General features: G+C 61.1%; 2 protein-coding genes across 5 annotated transcripts in view; both read right to left on the bottom strand.

Moving 5' to 3' along the window:
• Positions 1-203: 203 nt before the first annotated feature.
• On the bottom strand, positions 204-17,106 carry EHD2 (EH domain containing 2). The gene is made up of 6 exons (XM_027037935.2): positions 16,956-17,106; positions 14,474-14,938; positions 13,623-13,720; positions 9,021-9,433; positions 4,658-4,822; positions 204-2,075 (listed from the first exon to the last, which is right to left on the bottom strand). The coding sequence occupies exons 2-6, from the start codon at positions 14,875-14,877 to the stop codon at positions 1,524-1,526; spliced, it is 1,632 nt and encodes a 543-aa protein (XP_026893736.2). The 5' UTR covers positions 14,878-14,938; positions 16,956-17,106; the 3' UTR covers positions 204-1,523.
• Positions 17,107-21,426: 4,320 nt separating this feature from the next.
• BICRA (BRD4 interacting chromatin remodeling complex associated protein) overlaps positions 21,427-25,943 on the bottom strand; it is a 79,307-nt gene continuing 74,790 nt past the window's right edge. For all 4 annotated transcript variants that reach the window (XM_027037934.2, XM_053211386.1, XM_053211385.1 and 1 more), the window contains 4 exons: positions 24,755-24,903; positions 24,527-24,621; positions 24,198-24,300; positions 21,427-23,593 (listed from right to left, as the gene is read on the bottom strand). In XM_027037934.2, coding sequence (XP_026893735.2) covers positions 22,473-23,593; positions 24,198-24,300; positions 24,527-24,621; positions 24,755-24,903 — 1,468 coding nt within the window. In that variant the 3' untranslated portion in view covers positions 21,427-22,472. The remainder of the gene's footprint in view (positions 23,594-24,197; positions 24,301-24,526; positions 24,622-24,754; positions 24,904-25,943) is intronic.

Raw genomic sequence — 25,943 nt, 5'->3', positions numbered from 1 at the left:
GGCTCCGCTGAGTTGAGTCACGGCCTCCTCCCGCCCCGCCCCGCCCCGCCCCGCCCCTGAGACCTTGGAGGGGACACCCCCACCCCCGCTCAAGTCCCACCCCGGGCTCTCCTTCCCCGGGGCTCGGAGTCGGGGGAGAGCGATCCCCCTTCTCCCCCCCCCCCCCCCCCCACAACCCGTCCCAAGACAGCCTGACTCCCACGTGGAAAGAAGCCTTGACTTTATTCGCTCTGTGGGGACGCCGTTTGCTGTTCGGTTCCCGGGCCCCTCCCAGGCATGGGGCGGGGAACGGGCAATGGGGAGGGGGGGGATCCCAGCGAGCACCCTGGAGGGGGGCATCGTCCCCACCTAGGTCACCCTTCCCCATCTTTCCCGTGGGGTCCCCCCACCAGGGCCAAGCACTAGTCTGAGGTGAAGACACGGAAAGGTGGAGGTGGGGGGGGGGGGGGGAGGCGGGACGGGAGCGGCCCTTTTAAGGAAGAGGAGGGAGGGTTGTAGCACCAAGAGCCCCTCCCCCTCCCCCACGCACCCCCTTTGAAACGGGGACTAAAATAAAGCCCCGGGGCCTTTATATCTGATAGGGGCTCTACTTAAATACGGGCTGATGGCAGAGAGGGCAGCCCCCCCCCCCCGTCACCCTAAAATTCAGGCCACCAGCCTCGGGGAGCTCGGGGGAGGGGGCGGGCAGGCTGAGTTTTCAAACCAGGGCAGGTGGGCCGAGGGCAAAAAGACCTCGAAGGGGGCACGGTACGGGTGAAGCCAGGATCCAAGGGGCTCTTCGGTGGCCTAAGAATCCTTATTAAAGCAAGGGGTGTGGCTAGAACCGGGGGGGAGGGGCTGAAGAGGGGTCCGTCTGAGGAAGGAGGTTGGGTCTCCCGCTCCGAACTCCCCGTGGTCCCAAGGCCTGAGAACATGATAGGGGGGGGGGGGGGCGGGGGCTGTCCTTGTCTGGATGTCAAGAAGTGGGGCCAGGGGGACTTTCCCTTGGTTATTTCGAACAAATGGCCACGGAACTATGGAGAGAGTCGAGGATTCCTGCCCAGAATCGGGGATCAGACTGGTTAGGGCCCCGTGTGTGTCTGTGTCACAGTGCAGGTGCTCTGTCCTGAGAACGTCAGCCCCCCCCTGAGGGCAGATCCATGTGTTCTGCTCTCTGCTGTAACCTCCAGGGCCTGGAGGAAGCTCTGTGCCTTCAAACATAGTAGGTGCTCAATAAATACTTGAATGGCCCACCATCAAATCGATGCCTCTGTGTGTGTGTCTGTGTGCATGTGTTAAGGTCGGTGTGATGTGCCTAAGTGTAGGCAAGGGTAGCGGTGCAAAGGCCGGGCAGGGAAGCCTTGCCCCTCCCCTGGTCCCCACGGTCCGGCGGTGGCGGGTGGAGAGACCCCCATCCTTAACGGCTGGGAGGGTGGGCAGGCAGCGCGTGTGGCAGGCTGGGGCGGGGGCGTGCGTGCAGCCAGCTGGAGCTGGGGAGCCACAGCAGGGCGAGTGGGAGGGAGGGCCTGCAGGCAGTGGCCGGCTCACTCTGCAGAGCCCTTGTGACGTCGCTTGGAGGGCGGCACCAGGCGACGGGGCAGGTTGGTGGGCAGCCCGTGGCCCTCCAGCTTGGCCTCGATGAGGTGGCTGGCCAGGGCGAACTCCTCGTCATCCAGCATGCCGTCCCGGTCGACGTCGCTCAGCTTCCAGATGCGCCCCAGCACCGAGTTGGGGAGCTTGGTGCCCACCATCCAGGTCTTGGCCTTGGTGCCGCTCAGCTTGCCATCGGCCGGCACCAGGTTGTAGAAGATCTCGTCGTACTTGGACTTGTCCTTGGTCACCACCCACTCGGCCTCGTCGTCCGAGCCCTCCTCGCCGTCCTCCAGGGCCTCATCGGGCCCCCGCTCCACGAACGGGCCCATGTGGGTGCCCTCGAAAGCGCCGCCCTGCACGCCCACCTCAGTGTTCTCCAGCTCCTCCTGCCGCAGCAGGGGCATGAGCTTAGCGATGTCGTGGGTCAGCATCTCGTCAAGGGCCTCCAACAGCTTCGGCTTCAACGAGTGGAATTTGGTGAAGTCGTGAGCCATCAGCAGCTCCTGTCGGGGGGAAGGGGAGAAATGGGGGCGGGGCGATACTGGGAAGTCAGGGGACATCCTCCTCCCGGGTCCCCAGCCCCACCTGTCACCAGGACACTTGGGCAGCTCAAATGGATGCTGCATAAGAATTCGGATACGTGTGCCACGCTTTCCACTAGGGCATCACCCCTCAGAAGACACTTGGGCCGCGGGGTCCCGGAGGCCCTCCCCCCTCCCCGTGTCAGGTGTACCCCCAGAATCACTGGACGGTAGGGGGGCTGGGGGGCCCCTCCGATGACTCAGCGCACCCCTGGGTCTGCCTACCGTCCGTGGCACCCCTAGCTGCAGCCACCCACCCCCCCCCCCCCCGTTCTGCAAGCTAAGAAAACTCAGTTCCCACTGCTCGGTTGGCTCTGTTAACCCGCTTCTCAGAAACTCGCTGCCAAGTTCGGAGGTTAGGTCGGAGGTGGCCAGACCGCTGGGAGGTCCTGGGACCCCCTCCTCCCCCAAGAAGTCAGGGTGCGCTACAGCAGCCGTGGGGGTGGATTTGTGGTCCTGCTCCTTCCCACGTGGTAGCTCGAAGTCACCTGCACCAGGAGAGTCGCAGCAAAGACCAATCCATTTAATGGCACCACCGTCATTTCCGGAGCCAAGGTGAAGAGGCCCGCTGATCTGGACATAGAGGGGTAGGGGCCCAGGCCCCAGGGCCAGGAGGCCCAGGTTCCAACCGGGTTCTGCCCCTTAGGAGCTGCGTGCCCTCGGGCGAGTGACTCCACCCCTCCGGGCCTCGGTTTCCAGATTTGTAAAAACGGAACCCTAACATTAGCACTCCCCTCATTTGGGGAATCGATTCATCTGGATAAGGTGTTCAAGACATGCTAACTAACTAACAGCTGCTGTGCATCTAGCCCAGCGGTTCTGGTTCTCAGCCAGGGGTGACGTTACCTTCCTCTGCGGACAGTTGGCAAGATCCAGAGACGTTTTTGATCGTTACAGCTGGGGGCGGGGGGGGGGGGGAGGTTGCTACTGACATGCAGGAAGCAGGGGCCAGGAGGATGCACGGGACACCCCCGACCACGAACGCTCTGGCCCCCAATGTCAGCAGCGCTGAGGTCGGTCGAGACCTCGATGTAGCCCAAACTCCCCGCCACACGCTGTACCCAGGGGGCTGCAAGCACTGGCCGGTTCCGCACCCCCAGCAATAGATAAGTGCTGTCACCGTGCCCATTTTCCAGTGGAAGAAACCGAGGCTCAGAAAAGGGGACCTGCCCAGACTCTCGGAGGTTGCAAGCGGCCAGAACGAAATGCCCTGCAGCACGATTCCTCAGGGGCTTGGGTGAGCAAACATCTCAGACCCAAAGGGCACGGGCTTTGAGTGTCAGCCTAATGCAGTCTCCAGACAGAGGCTCCGGGCCGGGCCAGGGGAAGGGGGCGGGGTGAGCTAGTCCCCACCTCCAGGCCTGAGCCCGGACCTCTGTCCCCAGGTTCATCAGCAGTTCATCATCCACCCCAGGGCACGGCACCCGGACCCAGGGATCTCCCCAACGCTGGTTAATCCTAGGCCTGGACATGCCCGGGGAGCCCCAGTATTCATTTGCGCCTTCTTCCTCACTCTGGCATCCCTTGGGCAGCAGGCCCCCTAGAGGAAAGACTACATTTCCCAGCTTGCAGCCAGCTGTGGTCACATGACTAAGTTCTGGCCAATTGGGTACCAGCACGCGTTGCATCCACAACCCTGGAATCACCTTTTCCAAAAGACGGTAGTTACCTCTGCTTATTTAAATGTAAACTAGTTAAGGGGCCCCAGGGTGGGGGGGGGGGGGTGCATGGGTGGCTCAGACAGCGTAGAGCCTGCTTAGGATTCTCTCTCCCTCTCTCTCTCTCTCTCTCAAAATAAACATTAAAAAATATTAAATTAGTTAAAATTAAATAAAACCTAAACTTTCAGTTTCAATGGGGCCAGCAGCTACCATATTGGACGGCACAACGTAGAACATTTCCAACATGGTAGAAGGTGCTATTGGATGGCACTGTTCTAGAAAAAAATCCTTAAAGAGAGTGTAGGCGTGCCTGGCTGGCTCAGTCCATACAGCATGTGACTCTTGATCGCTCTTGGGGTTCAGGTCAAGCCCCACACCGGGTGCAGAGACTACTTAAAAATAAAATATTGAAAAGAAAAGAGAGAGAGAGAGACTGTATCATTATCTTTCCCTCCCTTCTCCCTCACCTCTTCTTGCTGGCTGGAATGCAGATGAAATGGCTGGAGTTTTGACAGCCATTCTGTACCATGTGGGGTTCTTGGAACCGGAAGGCAGACATGGAGGACAACTAAGAAGGGGACAGGGTCCCCGGCTCTGTAAAGCACCAAACCAGCCCTGGGCCACCTTCTAGGACTTTACAGAGAGAAGCCAACTTCCACCCTAACGACACCAGTTATTTGTGGTTTTCTCTTGTCTCGTCCTAACGCACAAAACCACGCTCTTACGGAACCGCGCGCAGGAGGCGTTCTCCGGAACCTGCCCTCCATCCCTCCGGTTTTCGAGGCCCCCACCCCCGAAGCCAAAAGCTGCCCCCTTCTGCCCCCCTCCTGGGCCACCTCCCACCTGCATTTTCTGGCAGTCGGGAAAGTCACCGGGCGATATGTGATGCTCCAGCTGAATCTTCGCAAAGATGACGGGCAACTTGAGGATTAACTGCTTCTTCTTGTTCTCCTTGCCAAACACGGAGGGCATCTCCTTCTTCAAGTAGCTGATGATGTACGCGTGTACCTGCGGGAAGAGAGTGCCTGCCTGAGCCCACCGGGCCCCCGACCTACGGCTTCTTTCTTTATTTTTTTAACATTATTTATTTATTTTGAGAGAGGGAGAGCTGGGAGGGGCAGAGAGAGAGAGAGAGAGAGAGAGAGAGAGGGAGAGAGAGAATCCCAAGCAGGCTCCACGCTGCCAGCGCAGAGCCCGATGCGGGGCTCGAACTCACGCACCGTGAGATCACGACCTGAACCCAAATCGCGAGTCGGACGCTCAACTGACGGGGCCACCCAGGCGTCCCCAGAGCTTCCGATTCACGAGCTCTTGCCTCCTGCGTCCGTCCCCTCTGCTTTCACTGCTTCTCTCCACCTCGGGTGCCACCGCCCCCATGGCACCTGTCGGCATCTCTCCCCCGCGGAGACACAGCAGGCATCCCCCTGGCCTCCCGGCTTCTCCTGCCCCTACAATCCCTTCTCCACGCAGCCCATGTGCCTACAAACTCTTTGGGGCCCTCAGTCATTTTTAAGAGTGCCATGAGCTCCTGTGACTGGAAGCTTTGAGAACCACGGCTCTCGATGATTTTGGCCGCTGGTGTTTCATCCGACATCCTCTCCCCGCCCCTGACCAACTCACCGTGTCAGTTTCCTCACCGGCCTTCCTTGTACCAGCACGCCAATCTTTCCCTGACCACAGGGCCTTTGCACATGCCGCTCTCTGCCTGCAATTCTGCCCCGATCTCCCCAAGCTGGGTCCCTCAACTTCCTTTCGATGCCACCCTCCTCCCAGAGGCCATCTTATGAGTAGCAGGTGCCCCAACTACCACCATCCAATTCTTTTCTAACTTCACTTCCACCCCACCCCCACCCCCCGCCCCCACAATGTTTATTGCACCTTATCCTTATTCTGCTTATCTGGTGGTTTGCTTACTCTGTCTCCTACCATCAGAATGTGAGTTCCAGGAGGGCTGGGACCTTATCTATTCCCTCTGTCCCCAGCACGGGCACAACGCGCACAGAAAGCACTCAAGAAATAGTTGTGGAGGAAAGCAATGAACTTGGGAACCTTCTGATCTCCAATCTCGTAAGTTATCAAAAAACAAACAAGGAGGGCAGAGGAATGAACATTCCCAGTTTTTAACAGGAAGCTCAGTAATTAACTGCAAATGCTTAAATAAAAATAGAATACATCTGGAAAAAGACACAAGTGACTCCTCACGGGGGGCTGCCTCCAGGGAAGATGCCCCAGGAGCTGATGGGTGGGATCAGGGACGGGAGGGGACACGTTTAACTGAGCTCAAATGCTCCGCCATGAGATGGTCTCAACTGTTCAACGGAGAACACTGGTTTTCAAGTTCTCGTCATGAATCATAGGTTTAGAATGCTAACAATTTTGGCGGCCCCTGGCTGGCTCTGAATCCTCATGACCTCCACCACCACTCTGTCTGCTCCAGCCACCCCGGGCTCCTTGTTCGAGCCTGTTCCTGCCCCAGGGCCTTTGCACTTACTGTTCCCTCCGCCCGGTAGGGCCTCCCCCACACCTCCACTCTTTCCCTCCTTCATTCAGGTCTCTGCTCAGCAGCACCTCCTCAGGGAGGCCCTCCCTGACCTCCCTAAAACCAGTCCCTCACCAATCTCCTTTCCTCTGCTTCATTTTCCTCCACGGTCCTTATCGCATAAGCTACTATCGCCTCATTTGTTTAAGATCCACTTCCCCACCGAGACATGATTCTACAAGAAAACAAACAAACATCATCTGGTTGATCCAGAGGTAACCCCATCTGGTGCTGTAACCCCGGGGGGCCTGGAAAAGTGCGGAAGCACGTCGTAGGTGCTCGGTGGCTGTCTGTCAAACGAACGTCACTGAGTCGCCGCAGAGAAGCTTGGGAAGAAGGCTCAGGGCCCCTTGGGCTCTTCAGAATCAGACCCTCCCAAGATCTCGGCCTCAAGTATCAGACAGGGAACTCGCCCCCTTCGAGCAGCGATCGCTTCCACCAAAGGGCAGAGCCAGGTGACTCGATGCGATACAGACGGGGAAACCGAGGCACCGAGGGGTAGTTACCCGGAGTGCAGAAAGGCCACGTATTGTTGGGGGGAAGCGCGTGGAGAGGTAAATGGTGTGGGCTGTCGTCTGATGGCCGGACCCAGTCTGGCGGCATCGGACACGGGGGAGGAGTGGGGGACACGGCGTAGAGGCGGGGCTGGCGAGGCTCGGTCACTGACGGACCCTGTGTGAGCGGCACTGGGGAGCCACAGACGGCTCCGCGGGAGGAAAGCGAAGGAGAGGGCCGTAGGTCCGAGGGGGCCAATCAGGGCGGGGGTGTGGTCAAGCGGGTGGGCGGGGCCTGCGGGGCGGGCCAATGGGGGCGAGGGGGCGGGGCCGAGGGCGGCTCCTCGGAGACCCAGAAGAGGCAGGGCGGGAGGGCGCTGATGGCTTTTCCAGAGAGGAAGCGGGGGAAGGCGCCAGGAAGAGATAAGGTGGGAGGGCGGGCTGGGCCGGGGCGCGGGTCCCGGGCTCCGGGGTTTGTCCGGGTTTCCGGAGCCGCTCCCCCCCCCCCCCCCGCCTGGCGGGGGCACCAGGTGTCCGGCCCGACCCCGCCCCTCTGTCCCACGGTCCCGGGCCCCGGCTCCCCGCCGCTGTCCCGTCCGCCTCCCCGAGGGGCCCCGGGGACAGGGGTCCGTGGGGGCAGGAGGGCGAGGCAGAGCGGGGACCGAGAGAGGGGCGGAGGAGGACGGAGAGGGAGAGCTAGAGAGAGGGACAGAGGGAGGAGGCAGGGACGGGGACCCAGAGACAGTCCAGGGCCCGGATGGGGGAGGAGAGGAAGGTGGATCCCGCAGGCTTGGAGGCACCCGCTGGGCCACGCCCTCCCAAGGAGGATGCCTGCGGTGGGGGCGGGGGTGGGGGGCGGGGGGCGGGGGCCCTGACTCACCCCCTCTCTGCTGCTCCTGAAACCACCACCTCGGGCTCTCCACCTCTCACAGCCTTCCAGGCCTCCCTGCCTGCCCAGCTTCCTGCCCCACCTCCTCCCTGGCTGCCTCCCCTAAGAATGTTCCATTTGGCCTCCCAGATCGCTCTCAAACCAGTGCTCTCCTCCCCCTCCCCGAGGCCCTGTTCTCATCCAGCCTCCTCCCCGTTCCTCGGTCCCCAGCCTCCTTCCTGGTCTGTGGCCCCAGTCTCACGGCCCTTGAATCCACCCGCTAGAAGGCAGCCCGAGGAGGACTCCGTCCCTCCTGTGCTCCGAACCCTTCCATGGCTCCCCGGCACCTCCCCCGCCCCTTGCCAGGACGCCGCGGGGCTTCTAGGCCACAGCCCTGGGTGGTCTGACTCCCACCCGCCTCCCCAGCCTCGGACCCAGTTCCTTGCGCTGTCTACACCGGGTGCAACACTGCCATCTTGCCTCTCTCTTGAACTGGCCATGTGCTGATCTCCGGTCCAGGCACTCGCTGGTCCCACTATCTAGAATTCCCCTCCTCACCCTCCGGTTTGCAGCTCAGACGCCCTCTCCTCCAAGAAGCCCCCTGCCCCTGCTCCCCCCTCCCCCCCAGCTCCCCAGGACGGGTAGCCCTGTGCACGCTGCGCCATCACTGTCTGGGGCTGGGGCTGCCTCCTCCCCTGAACTGCTTCGGATCCTCAGTACCGCCCAACACAGGGCCAGGCACAGGGGGGTGCGGTTGAAGAAGAGTGTTCAAATGCCCTCTGTTCAGTAAGTATTGACTGAGCACCAACTCTGTTCCAGGCGCCGGGGACAGGGCGGTGAACAAATTCAGACATCTCTGATTCTGCGGGGCTTAAATGCAGGCGGAGGCAGGCAGTGAACCCAGAAACTCCAAAGTACGCAGAACGCAAGGCAGTCATGACCGCCGCGAAGAGGCTTCAAGCAAGACGAGGGTGGGAGAGTTCTAGAAACGGAGGGCGGGCAAGGCAGCTTTCCTGAGCACGTTAAGCAAAGTCTCCTTGGAGGTGAGGAGTGCGCCAAGCGGACAGCCAGGTAGGAGAGGGGCGAGGAGTGGCGGGGGGGGGGGGGGGGGGGGGGAGGGCCACGCCGCCACCTTGTGCCACAATGACCCAGCCTGGAGGAATCTGTTAGACCAGAGAACTAACCAATCGGAGAGCCGAGAAGTCGGCGACTGGCAGCTAAGCGGACCGGACGGGGAGGCGGGACCAGGGCCGTCCCCGCCTCCGGCCACCGCTCCCCCCACAGTCCCCCCGCAGCGCGGCTCACCCGCACCAGCCGGGCCCTCTTCACCAGGTCGTTGAGCTTGCGCAGGGCGGCGTGGCGCGGCAGGCCCTGGATGTCCCGGAACAGATCCTGCTCCTCCAACTCGAAGAGGCACCGGTTGTCGGGCACCAGGAGGGGCTGGGACCAGAAGGAGCCGATGTAGACGCGCAGCACCTCGGGCGTGCCCACCACCTTGCCCAGCGCCCACATGAGCGCCCCGTAGACGCGCATCAGCTGCTGGGTCTCCACCATGTCCGCCTTGTTGAGCACCACGCGGATCTTGTCCTCGTGGCCCCGGAGGGCGCCGATGGCCTCCGAGAACTCGTCCGAGATCTCCAGCTTGTGCGCGTCGAAGAGCAGGATGATGAGGTCCACGCGCTCCGCGAACCAGCGCAGCACCGCCGGGAAGTCGTAGCCTGGGGGTACGGAGCACAATCGGCGCGGAGGCCAGAGGTCAGCCCCTCCCCCCTCCCCGCCCTCCAGCCTTTCTGAAGCATCCGCGCCTTTGGATTGATAGCGGACTGTACGGACGTTCAGGTTGTTGACTTTCAAAAACCCTTCTCTGAGAAACCGCCCAGGCCCCAAGTGCATCCCGCTCCTCAGGCCCCCCCCACCCCAACTCCCAGAATTTCTCCATCACTCTGACCCCAGCCCCCAGCCCCTCAGGCCATCTGGCTACAGAGGACTGATCACCTACCCCCTTTTCATTCATTCCTTAGGCCGATCCAGACGTATAGGTTGTCAAAATACTGAAGTGTTTCTTAACAGACTCTCTGTGCTTCTATGACCACCCCTCCCCCCCGCGAGTCTCCCAAGTGCCACCATCACCCCAGCCCCGTCCTCGGACTTCTAGATCTTCCCACAATCCAGCCACCAAAGAGTTCACATTGGCTCTGGCTATGCTTTTGCCAGAACAGATGGTAAATATTTTGAGTTTATTTAACAGTGTTTACATCTCTGTAATGTAAACAGTATTTACATCTCTTCTGTGTGCCAGGCTGTATCCTGGGCACCAGGGATGCCACAGAGAACACAGACAAGTCCTTGCCTTTCGTGGAGTATCTGGTTCTACAACTGGTTCCTGTATTCCTTCCCCCTTCCTTCCTTCCTCCCTTCCTCCTTTCCTTTCCTTTCCTTCCTTCCTTCCTTCCTCATTCACTCGTTCGTTCACACTGTTTACTCTTCTGCTGCTCGCTTGTTCACTCAAACAGCGATGCTCAGAAGAGCAGAGAGGAGTGTTGGCAACCCCCTGACGTGGCAGCCAGGAAGACCTGGGTTTGAATCCCGACTCTGCCCCCCACCCCACCCCCAGCTGTGTGACCTTAAGCGAGTAGGAAACCTCTCTGAACTTGCGTGTCCTCTTCTGTAAAATGGAAGTCATGACAGAACATAACCTGTCGGACTGTGGTTGAGGACAAGGGAATAGAAACGAGCCAATATACATAAAGAGCCAAAGGGGCGCCTGGGTGGCTCAGTCCGTTGAGCATCTGATTCTTTTTTTTTTTTTAATTTTTTTTTAACGTTTATTTGTTTTTGAGACAGGGAGAGACAGAGCATGAACAGGGGAGGGGAGAGAGAGGGAGACACAGAATCTGAAGCAGGCTCCAGGCTCTGAGCTGTCAGCACAGAGCCCGACGCGGGGCTCGAACTCACGGACCGAGAGATCATGACCTGATCAGTCGGCCACTCCACCGACTGAGCCACCCAGGCGCCCCTAGCATCTGATTCTTGATCTGGGCTCAGGTCATGAGCCCAGGGTCATGGGATCAAGCTCCAGTTTGGGCTCCCGTGCTGATCTCTCTCTCTCTTTCTCTCTCTCTCTCCCTCTGCCCCTCCCTCACTGTCTCTCTCTCTCTCTTAAAAAAAAGGGGGGCACCTGGGTGGTTCAGTCAGTTAAACGTCCAACTTCAGCTCAGGTCGTGATCTGTGGGTTCGAGCCCCGCGTCGGGCCCCGTGCTGACAGTTCAGAGCCTGGAGCCTCCTTCAGTGTCTCCCTCTTTTTCTACCCCTCCCCTGCTTGTGCTCTGTCTCTCTCTCTCTCTCTCTCTCTCTCTCCCAAAAATAAATAAACGTTACAATTTTTTTTAAATTAAAAATAAGAGCCTGAAACAGTGCCTGTTTCAAAGAAGTAGCTTCAGGCATGTAAACTACACCTCGATTAAACGGGTAAAAAAAAAAAAAACAAACAAAAACCCAACAGCCTGGGAACATGGCAAGTGCTCGAGGAGTCTTAGTTGCGACGCACACAGGACGCCGTGGGTGTGTCATTTAGGAACCACCCCAGGGCAGTACCAGTCCTGTTCTCATCGGGTTCATGGTCCACCGAGGACAGGCCCAGAGTGGTCAGGATGGGCTGGGGGAGCCCAGCGGCAAGCACCTGACCCAGCCTGGCGGGGGGCGGGGTCAGAGAGGGCTTCTCGGAGGAGGGGACCCAACGGCGACCTGGGGGACGAGGAAGGAGTTAACTGGAGGAGCAGGGAGCCCGCCGCTGACTCCCCTGACGTCACTTCATCCTCCCCCTGATTCGACTCCTTGAGTCTTCAAAACAACCTCGGGAGACAGGCACTCCTATGATCCCCATGTTCCAGAGGAGGAAACTGAGGCACGGAGAGGTGACGGGATTTACTTAGGACACGCAGGGAGGGGGCACAGAGCAGGAGCCCGCACGGGTCCCTATGCTCCCCCGAGGGGCTGGTGTTGGGCGCTCCAAGGAGGAAGCAGGTCCCCTGTGGCCCCTGGGGACTGGACCGGGTGGGGGGGGGGCGACACTGTTTGGGGGGGAGGAAGGGCCGGGTAACCAGAGGGACGGCGTCTGGGGCTCCCTCCGTCCCCAGTGGCTACACACACACACACACACACACACACACACACAGGCTAGGATTTGGAAAGTGTGTCTCATGCGGGGCGGGAGGGAGGGAGGGAGACTGAGTCAGCGTGGGAACAAGAGACGTGGCAGAGAGCACCCCGGGGGTGTCCGGCCGGCTATGGCCCTCAACGCAGGTACACCGTGCTCAGCACGCCCACGGCGCCTACTGTGTGCACACACCGAAGTTCCTGGCAGGGTCTGACCCTTAATTTTAACCCCCTGTGCAGCCTAGGGAGGCCGATACTATTATCATTCCCATTTTACAGATGGGGAGACTGAGGCAGGGAGCGGTTAAGTGGCTTGCCCCGAGGGCACGGGCTAAAACCAGCAAAGCCCCGGGGCGCCTGGGTGGCTCAGTCGATGGAACGGCAGACTCTTGGTTTCAGCTCGGGTCATGATCTCAAGGTTCGGGGGGTTCGAGCCCCGCCATCAGGCTCCGCGCTCACAGTACCCAGGCCGCTTGGGATTCTGTGTCTCCCGCTCTCTCTGCCCCTCCCCCGCTCGTTCTCTCTCTCTCTCTCTCTCTCTCTCTCTCTCTCTCAAAATAAGTAAATAAACTTAAAAACAATTACAAATATCAGAGCCCGGATTCGAACCCCCCACCAGAGTCTCCACGATGCTACGGTCACACACATGTGTGTCCCCGGATATTATATACACGCTTCCCGCCGATGCGCCCCACGAAGTCACATCCAGCTACAATCAGAGGCACAGACTCCCAGACCCCCCCCCCCCGCCACACACACCCCCATACAGACAGACCTCCTCTTCCTCTACCCACCCTGCCAGGGAAGGAGACCCCTACTCTCTCCTCCCCACAGCCTTCAGCCCCCACCCGGCACCCCTCCCTCTCTCCCAGGCCCAGCCCCAGGAGGCAGCGCCCCAGGAACCCTCAGCCCAGCCTCTTGCCTCCCCCCTCAGGCTGGCTGCCAGCCTGCCCTCTGATTGGTTCTGCAGCTGCCCCCTGCCTCTTTCCCAAGGGGACGCGCGCCCGCTGGGCAGCGGCCAGGGACGCCGTAACCCTCCTCGCCCTCGCCCTGCCCCGCAGCCCAGCCTCCCGTCCCCTCTGCCCCACAAGGCGGCCTCCTTTGCCCCAGTCCCGGGTCCCTGAGGCCAGGCGGGCGCGGGACAGAAACTGGGGGGGGGCTGGCGAGGGGGCGCAGAGGCTGAGCTGGCTGGGGTGGGGGGCCGGCTCCCCCGGGGCCCCCGCTGGAATTCACCCCCCGCTGCTCCCCCTGCACAGCTGTTTATAAATTCCAGGCCGGGCCTTGGCCGGCGCCCAGATTCCCCCTCCCAACCCCTGCTCAGCCCCATCTGCGGCCCAGACGTCGAAGCCAGGAGCGAGCCTGGGAATGGGGGGGGGCGGGGGTGGGGGGCACGCCCAGGGCCTCCCTGCCCGGCCTCTGCCTCCTCTCTGGGCCTCCTGTCTCTCGGTAAGGCTGCCGGGCGCTCAGATCTTTGTCTCTGACTTGGCATGTCTCCCTCTGTCTCTCTCGATCTCTCCCTCTCCATCCTCCCGACCAGCCCAGACACGGGCTGCACCCTGCTCACCGCCCCCCCCCCCCGTGTTCACGCACACGCCTCCCCGGTGCCCTCAACGTGCGGAGACACGGAGGAATCACAGCCTCCCATGGGCTCCCTTCTGCTGCCCGGCGGCTGGGGCCAGCTGACACGGGCCTATGTCCCAGCAGAGGCCGGGCCGCCTCCTCCCTCAGGCTCAGCCGTCCGGCCCCACTCACCACGGCTCACTCTCTGTTTGGTGCCTGACAGGATGCCCGGGGTGTCGATGATACTAATGCTCTCCAGGACCTGATTGGGCAGCTGGGCACACATGAACCTGAGGCAGAGGGGGAGGCAGGGGTCAACGCGGGAAGAGGCAGGAGGGGAGGCCACAGAAGAAGGCAGACGAGGGCTCCACAGAGGGTGAACGAGGCAGAGAGCAGGAAGAATCTCGAAAGAGAAAAGGAAGATCAGGACAGAGAATAAATAACACTTAAGAAAAAAAAAAGAAAAATCAGGGGCGCCTGGGTGGCTCCGTCGGTTGAGCGTCCGACTTCGGCTCAGGTCGTGAGCTCACGGTCTGTGGGTTCGAGCCCCGCGTCGGGCTCTGTGCTGCCGGCTCAGAGCCTGGAGCCCGCTCCGGATTCTGTGTCTCCCCCTCTCTCTGACCCTCCCCTGTTCACACGCCCACTCTCTCCCTCCCTCTCGAGAACAAACAGTAAAAAATTAAAAAAACAAAAAAAATCAGAGCTGACGTTCACTGAGCACTTACTTTGTGCCAGGTACTGTTCTAAGCACCTCGTGTGAGAGCGGGGACCGTGGTTATCCCCAGGTCCCAGATGAGGCTAAGAGAGGTACAGAGAGGTTAAGTCATTTGCCCAGAGCCGCCCAGCTAGAAAGGAGTCGGACCCAGGCAAGCTGGCTCCATGGGCCCTAGAGGGGGTGGAAGAGCAGAGGCAGGACAGGGGGGGGGGGGGGGAGGATCTGGAAGAGAGAAGGGAACTGGGGCTGAAAAGAAAGCAACGCATGCAGGGCAGGGACGGAGGCGCCAGGGACAGGAAGTTGCCCCCCTGCGTCTCAAAGTGCCTACCTATTGAGGAAGGTGTTCCCAAAAGGGTTGAGCTTGCGGAATGGCTTGTCCGGGTCAACCACGAGGGCGTTGCCCGGCACGGTGCCCTCCGTGTCCCCGTGCATGACGGCCACAAAGCAGTCGGTGGTCGGCTCGGGCCCCACGCGGGAGCCCGGTACCTCCTGCTCCAGCAGGTACTGGATGAAGCTGGTCTTGCCCGTGCTGTACTGGCCGGCCACCAGCACCATGGGCTTGCCGTCGAAATCGGCGTCCTCCAGGGCCGGCGAGTGGAAGGCCCCGAATCGATAGTGTTCCTCAAGGGGCAGCAGTTTGGTGCGGTACAGCTCCTTGAGCGATGAGGTCACCGTGCGGATGGCCTCGGGCTGCTGGCCCCGCGCCCCGCTCCGCTTCAGCCAGCTGAACATGGTGGCCGAGCACTGCCCACTGGGCTTGCCGAGGGAGACGTGCAGGGCCGGGGGGAGTGGCCTGCGGGAAGAGGAGAGGGTGTTGACGGGGGTGGGGGTGGGGGGGCTGCCTGGTGGAGGGGGAGGAGGGGGAAGGGGGCTGGAAGGTGGAGTGGGTGGAGGAGGGTGGGAAATGGGGAGAGGGGGAGCAGCAGAGAGCACTGATGGTGGAGGACAGGACGTGATGGTTCATGGAGGAGGCAGGAGGAAGAGAAAGAGGTTACCAGTGGAAGCAGGACTGGATGGGGACGAGGGATGGGCAAAGGGAAGGCTGTGGAAGCTGCCTGGAAGAAATGTATTCCTTCATCCGCTGTTCATTCTTTCCTTCCTCCCTTCCATCAATTCACACATTTTCACTGAAACCATGGGTCAGGAGCTATGGATCCAGAAACAGGACTGAGACTGGCCCATACCCACTCAGAGTCCCCATTGAGGGGAGGACGTGGCACCAAGCAGTCAGTGATGCCTGGGAAATGCCGGGCAGTGGCAGCAGAGGGGGGGACACAGTGAACTGACCACAGGAGCAGCAAACTCTGGCTGAGCTGACTGTTGAGCTGCTCGCTTCCATGCAAAACAAGGATACGGTGCAAAACAGGCGGAGAGGATGGTGTGTGCCAAGGCTGGGAGCTGTGAGACACGTGGAGGAGGTTGCTGGACACAGGAGGGGTGGCAACTAAGGCTGAGGAGTTGCCAGGGCGCACTCAGGTACAAGAGACCTCAGGGGATCACAAGAATAATAACATTTACGATCACTGCATTCCAGACACTGCTCTAACTCGTTTCATCTTCATAACAACATTGTGAGATAGGGCTGTTGTTATCCCCACATTTCTGACTCACAAAGCGGGCTCGCTCGCGAAGACAGCAATAACTTGCCCCAAATCACTTGCTTAGAAAGTGCGCGGTCTGGGACTCCAGGCAACCTGACCTCAGAGCCTGCGCTCCTAAGTCTAAGAACTCAGGAGGACAGAATTACCGACCCAGCAGCAACAAGCACCCCCAGCACCCAGACTGTGTTCTCTATATTCCCTTACTATCTTTTCATTCTCTGTAGGATCTGTAGTGCTGCCCCCTCTTTCGTGCCGGATATCGGTCATTTGTGTCTTTTTTCTTTTTTCTTTTTTTTCCTTGATCAGTCTCAGTAGATGCTTATAATTTTACTGATCTTTTCACAGGACCAGCTTTGGGTCAGATTGGAGTCTCCAGATACCATTTGCCATTAAAAAGCAAAACGAAGCAAAACAAGACAAAACCAAACCACGAAAAACAGGGCTCCTTGGAGAAACGGCTGTTTCCAGGGCTGGGGCAAGGGAAGGATCAGTGAAGCTGCGTCAGGTACTGGGAAAGTGCTCAAAGATGGGGCACAGGGTGTCAACGGTGTGGCACGGGGACACAGGGGCCAGCCTGAAGGAGCCCCCACTGGCCAAAGATGGGACGATTTGAGCATCAAAAGTAACTGTCCATCAAAAATGTTAAAACCCATAAAATCACAATGATACGCAAAGGAGAAGAGATAAATAAATAAACAGGAAAAGAGGAAGGGAAAGAGTGCCAGAGAGGTAAAGGAGAGGCAGGAACTGGGATGTTGGCAGAGGGAGGGGGCCCTGGGCGGCGTCCCAGGCAGGGAGGGGTCTGAGGAACAATTTGGGGGTGGCTGGACAGGCCACGGGTTGGAGAAGCAGGAGAGGAGCTCTCGAGTGGGAGGAGTGGGTGAGGGCACTAGAGGGAGATCCTAAGGAGGGGATCTCTTCTGGCTGAGAGGGTGGGGAGGCGAGTTGGGAGTGGGGGACACTGAGCACGACGGGGAAGGGTAAGGAGGGCAGGGGGCACTGTTACAGGCTGGAAGGAAGGAGCTGGAGGGAGTCGGGGAGACCAGGTTTCTTGGAGGGGTGGCACTGGGGACATCGAGGCCACCGTTAAACACACCGGGGAGCGCGGAGGGTCTTAGGGCAGCAGGGGAATCATCCGGGGCCAGGTCAGGCTCCTAGGCTCCGTGGGCGGGAGCTGGGAAGCGACAGCTGCGGTCGGGGGCCACTCACCGATGGGGCGCGCAGGCGGCTGCACCGGGCTGGACAGTGGGGGGGGGGGGTCCCGCGGGGATCCGAGGCGCCCGGGGAGCGGCCTGTGCTCGAGGTCCCGTCCGGAGCCGTCTGAGCCGGGTGGGGCCCGGAGCGGGGAGGAGAGAAGGGAGGGGCGGGGGGGGGGGCGGGACCAGGCGCCCCCCCCTCCCCAAACCGGGAGCCGGGCCTCTGGCGCCCCCTGGTGGGGGAATAGCCGGGCGGCTTCTCGGGTGTCAGAGCGGGACTTCTGACCCTGGGCTCAAAATCCGTTCGGCCTCCGACGCCGGGCCACTCACGCCCGGGTCTGTCCCTCCTCTTCATATGGGAATACTAGTATTAATACGACCAACAACAACGACAGCAGCGGGCCATGTGGGTGGCTCGGTCGGGTGAGCCTCCCCCTCGGCGCAGGTCGTGATCTCACGGTTTGTGAGTTCGAGCCCCGCATGGGGCTGGCTGCTGTCCGTGCAGAGCCCGCTTCGGATCCTCTGTCCCCCCCCCCCCCTTACCCCTGCCCCGCTTGCGCGCTCTCTCTCTCTCCCTCCCTCAAAAATAAATAAAACATACCCACTTGATAATTCCTTAACCCTTCTCTTTTAACCACTGAACGCTGAATACTTTGTAAACGTCTGTATTCGTTGGACCTTTTTATAATCAGGAATTCACAGTGTTATATACAACGGGTCCTAGTTTGCCTACAATTTACCAGCGCCCTTTGCGATCTGCCCCTTCCCTCTGCCCTCACCTCCCTCCCTCACCGCCCCCCCCCCCCACTTTGCTCCTGCCACAGTGGCTTCTTGGGTGCTCCTCAAACACACCGACAGCCCTCTCACCTCAGGGCCTTTGCACTTGCTTTCCCCACCACTTGAACCGCTCTCCCCGCAGGGATCCTGACAGCTCGCTCCCTCCCCTCATTCGCATCTGTGCTCAGATGTCCCCTCCTCAGAGAAGCCCTCCCTGGGCTCCCTGTTGAATGCATCATCATTGCTTTATCTTCTTCATGGCTCCTACTCCCGCTCTGCACATTCTGCATTTCCCTGCTTAAGTCGCTGTCTCCCTGGCAAGAACACAAGCGCCAGGGATTCCCCGCTGGGTGGCTTCCCGCCGTGTTCCCAGGTTAGCACAGGGCCCGAAACACCACACGGACTCAGTAAACGTTTGTTGAGTTAATCTTTCACTATTCCCGAGCATTTCCTGTGAGGAGTGGGTATTGCCAGCCCCATTTGACAGATGAGACCGTCGAGTCCCAGAGAAGTGAGATCAAAAAGCACAGAGTGCAGCGCCCAGGGGGGGCTCAGTCCATGGAGCCACTGACTCTTGGTTTCGGTTCAGGGCCTGATCTCACAACTCTGTGAGTTCGAGCCCCGTGTCGGGCTCTGGGCTGACAGCTCAGAGCCTGCTTCGGATTCTGTGTCTCCCTTTCTCTCTGCCCCTCCCCTGCTCACGCTCTGTCTCTCAAAAATAAATACGCGGCAAAAAGAAAAGAAAAGAAAAAACCCAGAAACTGTTAAAGTGGTAAATTTCACATTGTGCATGTTTTACCACAATTACGTTAAAAACAACAACAGTTGGAGAAGGAGGCCAGCAAGGCTGGGAGTTAGTGATGAGCTTTGGGGCGTCTTGGACCCCGAGGGAGGTGTTCTGGGCCTCTGTCTTTTTCCAGATGCTTCAGCTGTGGAAAAGGAGACGCCACAGGCACCCACCGAGCCGCTTCTGCTCCTTCTGGGATCTGGGAGCAAGTGAAGTGTGGTCCCTGGGGGGGGCTAGCTTTGCAGGAGCTGAGATCAGTTTTGATCTCCTCCCCCCGCGGGTGGGGGGCTCTGGTTCCGGCACAGTCCTCTTGGGAAGGCCTTGCTGCCCCCCCCCCCCCCAGCTCCCCGGGGAAGCTGGGTGGGCAGAGGCCAAGATCGTGGGCTTGCAGCCAGAACGCCTGGCGTGCGGCCCAGCCTGCCATCTCCTGCACCCCTCGGGGCCTCAGTTTCTTCACCCGTGAGCTGGGGCTATCAATCCCCACACTGGGGCTTCTGGGAGGCCTAAATAAAATATCCCGGGGGGAAGGGCTCGAAACAGTGCCCTTGAAGTGTTCCAGAAACGTTAATCATCCCCGGTCGGGCCGCATGCAGCCAACCTTCCAGAACTTCCGCGGAAATCGCCCCAAACTTTTTTGGCGCAGCCCGGAGCGTGCAGGGTTCCAAGGATGTTAAGAACCGTGTTCTTCGGTGCTTTATTTCGCACGTGGGGAAGTAGACAGCTAGCAGTGGGGGGAGAGGGGGTCGTCTCTCTTTCCTGAGACCCCCACATATCCGCTTCCCCCACCACAAACACCCCCCAAGGGCCTGAGGAGAAACTGGGCGCATCACCCTGGTCCAGACGCGCCGTGGGCACCTGGGCCTGCGGGCTGGGCTCCGTTTCCGCGGTCGCCCCACCTGTTCCCTCCACGGCCGCCAGAGGGCGCCCAGGAATTCCCAAGTCCGCTCACAGCCCTCTGCTTAGGACCTTGGCCTTGGCTCCCCCTGGCTGGGCAAAATTATCGCCATGAAGCACAGGGTTCTACACCACAGGCCCCGCTGGGTTCCCTCGGATCTCACGGCTCGTTCCCTCCCTCCCTCTCCCACCCTCCAAGATTCCAGCCACGTGGGCCGGCCTCCTTGCAAGTCTGTTAACCCTCCAGGCGTGTTCCGGCCTCAGAGCCTTTCTGCCTTGGGTGCTTTCCCCCCAAGATCTCACTGTGGCTCCCTCCACCATTTCATGTATGCCTCTGTTCAAATATCCCCTCCTCAAAGGAGTTTTCCTTTCCCACCGATCCTGAGGGTCTTAACGTGCAGTTCCACAGGTTGCCCACTGCACAAAGCACTCACCCAATGGGCGAGCGGGGGCTGGAGTCCAGCTCACCGTCTGCTCTTCAAAACTCCGTGCCCAGGGGGCACCTCCTGGGTGGCTCAGTCCGTTAAGCCTCCGCCTCTTGATTTGGGGCCGAGGCCATGAACTCAGTTTGTGAGTTCCAGCCGTTGTGGGGGCTCTGCGCGGACAGCACGGACCCGGCTTGGCATTCTCTCTCCCTCTTTTCCTGCCCCTCCCCTCCTACTTCTCTCTCAAAATCAATTGATTAATTAAAACAAACACAAACACAAACCAAAACAGAACCCCAGTGCCCAGAAGAAAGGGGCGCTGTTTTCTAATTCACACAAAGGCGTCCTAGGACCGGACTAGCCTTGTCCATTCCTCTACCCCGTCTTAGGAATTGTGTCCCCCCCGGAAGCTGTGCCGAGGTCCCCAGCACGTGTGAATGTGACCTTATTGGGAGACAGGATCTTTGCAGATGTAAGCAAGTGAAGATGAGGCCACACTGGGGAAGGGTTGGCCGTCTTCCAATATGGTTACGGTCTCCTTTTAGGAGACACCGGGGCTGGTTAGCCCCAAGGCTAGAACACCTGGGAGAACCATCAGCCGGAAGGTCAAGTTAGGACCCCCACGCCATGGTGCTGCCGGCGCCACCCAATTTGTGGTACTTGGTGTTATGGTGGCCCCAGGACCCTAGCACGCACCGCTCGACTGTTCGTCCTCTGACGCTGCACGCATTTACAGGCGATCCTCATTTTTTCTGGATGCCCTGTCTGTGACGTCATCCGCTTGTTAAAATTTACTGGTACCCCCCACCCCCAAACTCGCAGACAGACGCGGACCGGCGAAACACGGGAGGCGTCCAGCACGCGTAGTTTCCGGCGAAGGTTGAGCAAAGCCAACGCCCCGCCCTCTGGTGTCAGCTCTCGTCCCAACAGGGGTCCTTTTCAAGTTGTTTGGTGCCATGTTTTCACGTTTTTTGGGTTTTCGTCGGTGACGTCGCGGTGGGAGGTGCCCTGGTGCAGGGCACCAGGAACGCTTAGGCGTTCCTAAGCGCCAGAAGGCCGGGATGTGCCTTACGCAGACCTGCCGGGTGTCAGAGAAGCTTCGTTCAGGCCTGAGTCACAGCGCTGTTGGCCAGGAGCCCGATGCGGACGGATCAACGACATATACGAACAACACGTCTTTACAGAAATACACGTATCCAGCAGCTTAGGAAAATGTTGCGACTGATGGTTGGTAGGAAGCTAACCTCCTATTTCCTCCAGGAGGGGCACTTCCGTATTCGCGGATTCGGCCTTCGCGGAGACCACGGAACTTTATGGGGGGAACGGTAAGAATCACCCGTGTTTGGTTTAACTGCTTTCCGTCGGCCTTCTCCGCTTCTCCCCCAGGTAGGGGCTTCTGTCTGCCCTGCTCGGCCGCCCGCACCCCTGTGCCTAGAACAGGCACCCGACAGGCGTTCAGCAAATACACGTGGAATCGAGCCCTCGCGATCCCCTTCCTCCTCTCAGGTCCGGACCCACCCCCTAGACTTCAAACCACTCCCCCCGCCCTCCCCCCGCCCCCCAACAAAGACCCAAAAGCAATGGGGCCGAGACGGAGTCGGTACAGTTTTAAAAAAAGGATCAGTTTTTTAATTTACAAGAGTTCTAAATGTACAGAATTCTCCTTTAAAAAAATCGTTATACACAATAAATACAGTACAAAAAAATTTATCTTACAGTACTAGTTCTGTGTCCGAGATTTCAAAATCTGGCGCGGGTGGCTGGCGGCAGGAAGAACATTGGGAAGACTGGCTGGGGTGGGGGTGGGGGGTGGGGGGCTGGGTGGAGGGGTGGGAGGGAGACCCCGGTTTCCTGTTTGGGAGGTGCTCGGATTTTAAGTCGAAGGACGGGAGGGTTCGAAATCTCTCTCTCTCTCTTGCTCACTCGAGCACACACACGGGGGGGGGGGGGGGACACAGGACACGGAGCTGGACGCACACACGCGGATGTGACACGGCGCCCGCGGGCACAGCCCTGCGAGAGGGGGCCCCCCCCCCGGGATGCTGGCTGACGCCCGCCCTGCCCTGTGGTTCTTCTTACAGCCTGTGGGGGGCGCTAGAGAGAGAGAGAGAGAGAGAGAGAGAGAGGGGCTGAGCGAGGCTGGCAGGGACCCCCCTCCCCCAGCGCCCCCCTCCCCCCAGCTTTGAGCGCCCTCGGCGCGTGGGTCTGTGAAGCCACGCGGACGAGCCCAGTCCGGGGACACGCGTGGGGAGCAACCAGGGTACCTGCATCCCCGGCAAACGCACACGTGCCCCCCACCCCCACCCCCCGACGGTGGGGCGGAGCGTGGCAGGAAGCGGGAAGAAATAGGAAATGACGAAACACCGGGATCGCCCCCACCTTTGGCAGGGGGGGGGGGCATTTTACATCACAGCCCCCTCCCCGAAGTCCCCCGACCCCACACCCAACAAGCCCGGCTGGCGCGGGAAGTGGGGGAGGGGGCCTTTGTGACTCAAATAACTTAGGCAAGAAAAACTGTCGGGGGATCCCCGGCGGCTCGTGTCCCCCCCCCCAGGAGGCTGAGGTCAGACGCCCGGCCGGGCCCCCCACCCCGGCGTCCGCGCGGACCTGGGGAGGCGGGACAGGGGAAGGGAAGACCAGCCCGGTGTTATCTGTTCAACGTCCTGGCGCCGAGGCCGCCGTTGTGACTGGAGGGCGGGTAGGCCTCGGGCCTGTGCAGCGGCGACGGGGAGGCGGGCGCGACGGCCGTCGGGGCGGCGTGGGGGTACGGGGGTGCAGGTGTCCGACCCGGGGCCTGCTGGAGGTTCAGGATGCTGTCGATGGCGCTCTGGAGGTGCTCCGTGAGCGTGTCGTCCTGCGGGCTGTCGCTGGAGAAGCTGGCCTGGTCCACGTCGGGCGACTCGGACTTGCGCCGCTTGGCGGGAGGCGCCTCCCAGGCGGCATCCCGGCTGCCGCTGCCCTGGCCGCCGCTGGCCGCGGGCTCCGGCGGGGCCCCCTTCAGCATGCGCTGGTACAGCTCGTCCTCCACCGCGGCCAGCTCGCGGATGAGCCCGCTGGTGGCCTCGTCCACTTTGGCGGGCGGCGGCGGCGGCGGCGGCGGCGCCGGGCTGCCGCCCCGGGCTCTGCCGGCCCCGGCCCCCTCCCCCGCCCCGCTGCCCGGCGCCTCCACGTTCTCGCGATACGTCTTCCGCAGGGGCAGCCGCGGGCAGTGCGGGGCCAGGGCCGCCGCCGGCTTGCGGTCGGTGGCTGCCGGCGGCGGCGGGTGGTCCACCGTGCCGTTCATCTGGCCGGTGGCCGGGGGCGGCGGCGGCGGCGGCGGCGGCCGGGGCGGGGGCTCGGCTGCCTTGAGGGCGGCGGGGGGCGGCGGCTGGTGCACAGGGTCCAGGGCCGTGTTGTGGACCACCTTGCTGAGCCCGGCTTCCTGCTTGATCTTGAGCTTGAGGCCGATGCGGCTGCGGGCCTCGTAGGTCTTGATGGGAGGCCGGTTGCGGGAGGGCATCGGGCCGTCCTCATCGGCGTCCAGGGAGGAGGCGGCGGAAGAGGAGGAGGAGGAGGAGGACAGGGAGGAGGACGCCCGAGCCCAGGTCACGGAAGGCGAGCCACCCGCCCCTCCGTGCCGAATCACCAGCTTGGTGGGCAGGTGCAGAGGGGGCTGGGCGGGGGCCCCGGACGCCGAGGACGGCGGTGGGCCGTGGCCGGGGAGCCGATGTCCCTCGGAAGAGGCGGCGATGGGGAGGCCAAGAGAGCGCGAGGAAGACACGTACTCGTCTGCGAAACCAGGGGGCGGAGAAAGCGCGCGGGGGTTAGGAGAGGCGCGAGGCGCCCGCGAAGGGCGCGGCCAGGGGGAGCCCCGGTGCGGCGAGCAGCCCGCGGCCACCAGCCGCCGGGCCGCGGCTCATCAGACCCTCAGGACGGACACACGGGTGGCTACGACGCCCCTGCCATTCCCAAGTCCCCCTGCTGTGCAAGCAGGAGTCGGCTGCTGTGAATGGCCCTTACATTGTGTCACCCAGCCGCCTTGCTGACTTCACCCTAGTCCTGGCTCTGCTCCCCCGCTTTTCTATCTCCTGGTGGCTGCGGGGGGGGGGGGTCCCCTCTCTGCCAGGATGGAGTGCAACAGACACACAGTGATGAAGGAAACGAACTCCCTTCTCTCTGGTCTCAGAGCCCGCAGGTCAGGCTAGACCCAGGCACTGCGCGGAGGCGAGGCTCGGGCGCCTCCTAGTGGCGGAGGAAGGTAAGGCCACGCACCTCTCTTCCTCCCCAGCCCCCGTCTAACTCCAGGGTAGGGGCACCAGTTGGGGGGCACCTCGCCCTCCCCCTCCCTCCCCTCCCCTCCCCTCTCCTCCCCTCCCCTCCCCTCCCCACCCACCGGGCTTCTCCTTGGCCAGCTGTTTGTCCAAGGCAAGAGTGGTCTTCTCCTCCTGAATGAACATTCGGTCGATCATGACCATCTCCGCTGAGGGGCTCACCCTCTGAGGGGGGAGAAGAGAGAATAGCAGCCAGGAGGGGGAGGGCCCGGGGGGGGGGGGACAAACCCAGAAGGCTGGGAGCAGATTCCAAACTGTCCTTATTGGGATCTGACCACCAGCCTCCCTCCCTCCCTCCACCCTGCCCGGGGGGGGGGGGGGGGGGGGGGGGGAGCAAGGGGAAAAGGGCGGGGTCTCTCCCGGGGAGGAAGGGGGACAGACAGCACCCTACCCGGGACTCCTCCAGGAGCAGAAGGCGGTATTTATTGAGCATGGCCTGGGTGCGTTTCAGCAGCTGCGTGGAGACCGTCTGAAACTCCTCATCCACTAAGGAAGAAGAGACGAGGTCCAGAGGCACAGACGCTGGGGGGGCGGGGCTCGCGCTGATCCTCCCCACGCCCCTCCCCATGCTAGAGACCAGGTAGGGAGAGTCGGGGGGGGGGGGGCGGGGGGGGCTCACCTTTGTGGTAGTCGTTGGGGGAGGGGAGGGCACCCTGGTAGACATGGTAGGGCAGGAGACGATGCAGGGCATCCTCGAAGGAGGGGAAGGCTGTCTTGTAGTCAGGGTGCAGGACGGAGCCCTGATGTTTGTGCAAATGTTCCAGGAAACTGGGGGGTCGGGTGGGGTGGGGAGAGACGGCACACACGCACAGGCACGCGCGCGCACGCGCACACACACACACACACACACACACACACAGAGCTGGTGGTGAGGCCGGGAGAAACCAGGTCCCGGCCCCGAGCCCCCAGCCCCCCAGTGCCCACAACCGGGGAAATGTCCTAATGCGTGCTGAGCAGCCTCGTTCTGTCTCACGGACTCTGGCAACAGCCCAAGGGAGTAGGCGCGCTCACTGTCCCCACTCTACAGATGAAGGACTCGAGGCCCAGAGGAGTGACCTTCCTCCACCCAGGGGACTCGGGGCGAGGGAGAGGCAGGGCTGGGAGCCGGATGCCAGGGCTTGGAGCGCATCCTCCCAGGCTCTACTGTTCTACCGTCTCCTGCCGCCAGGGGTCAGCATGTCCCCAGTCTGCCTCAGTCCCAACCGCAACCCTGGGAAGGGGGGGGAGGGAGGTGGGCGGGTAGGATCCAATTCTCTCCAGGGCTGTTTTCTACCACAGCCCGTAGCGGTGACTTATATCGCTTTATGGTGTGACTGTCTCTCCTGTGTTTTCACAGGATCCTTGTCCTGTGTTTTCAGAATCCAGCACAGGGCTGGGCCCGTGGGATAAACACTTGCCGTGGGAGGGCAGACGAGAGAGAGCATGCAGGCGAGCACCCGAGGTCTACCCATCGCCCGCCCAGACCCCCCGCCCACCCAAATGTCCATCTATCCACCCCACACCCATCCAGGCCCCCCATCGTCCACCCAAATACCATCCGAACAGCCCCGCGGACCCACAACGATCTACGCACCAACCTGGACTCCCATCCACCTCTTCCCTCGAACCCCCGCCCGTCTTACCAGCGTCCAGGAACCCACACCCATTGCCCTGTGACCGCTACGACTCCCACCCCATTTTCTAGAGAGGAAGCCGAGGATCTGCGGGGGAATCCTATTGCCCCAAATCACACAGCTAACCCCTTCTGAAGGGTGGTCCCCACAGCCTGCTCCCCAGCCTCCGGGAAGGCTGGGGGCGGCGCAGGGGGC

This window comes from Acinonyx jubatus, chromosome E2 (genome assembly GCF_027475565.1).
Source record: "Acinonyx jubatus isolate Ajub_Pintada_27869175 chromosome E2, VMU_Ajub_asm_v1.0, whole genome shotgun sequence".
In the NCBI taxonomy this organism is placed as follows: Eukaryota; Metazoa; Chordata; class Mammalia; order Carnivora; family Felidae; genus Acinonyx; species Acinonyx jubatus.
The sequence above is the reverse complement of the archived record's forward strand: the minus strand, read 5'-3'. Positions and strand labels throughout refer to the sequence as shown.

What these genes read in the sequence shown, in the direction of transcription:
- EHD2 (XM_027037935.2), bottom strand. Translation starts at nt 14,877, where the DNA reads ATGTTCAGCTGGCTGAAGCGGAGCGGGGCGCGGGGCCAGCAGCCCGAG. An exon ending in AGAGGGCCCGGCTGGTGCGG is followed by an intron (nt 4,823 to 9,020) that starts GTGAGCCGCGCT and finishes CTCTTCCCGCAG; the next exon opens with GTACACGCGTACATCATCAG. An exon ending in CCGACTGCCAGAAAATGCAG is followed by an intron (nt 2,076 to 4,657) that starts GTGGGAGGTGGC and finishes TCCCCCCGACAG; the next exon opens with GAGCTGCTGATGGCTCACGA.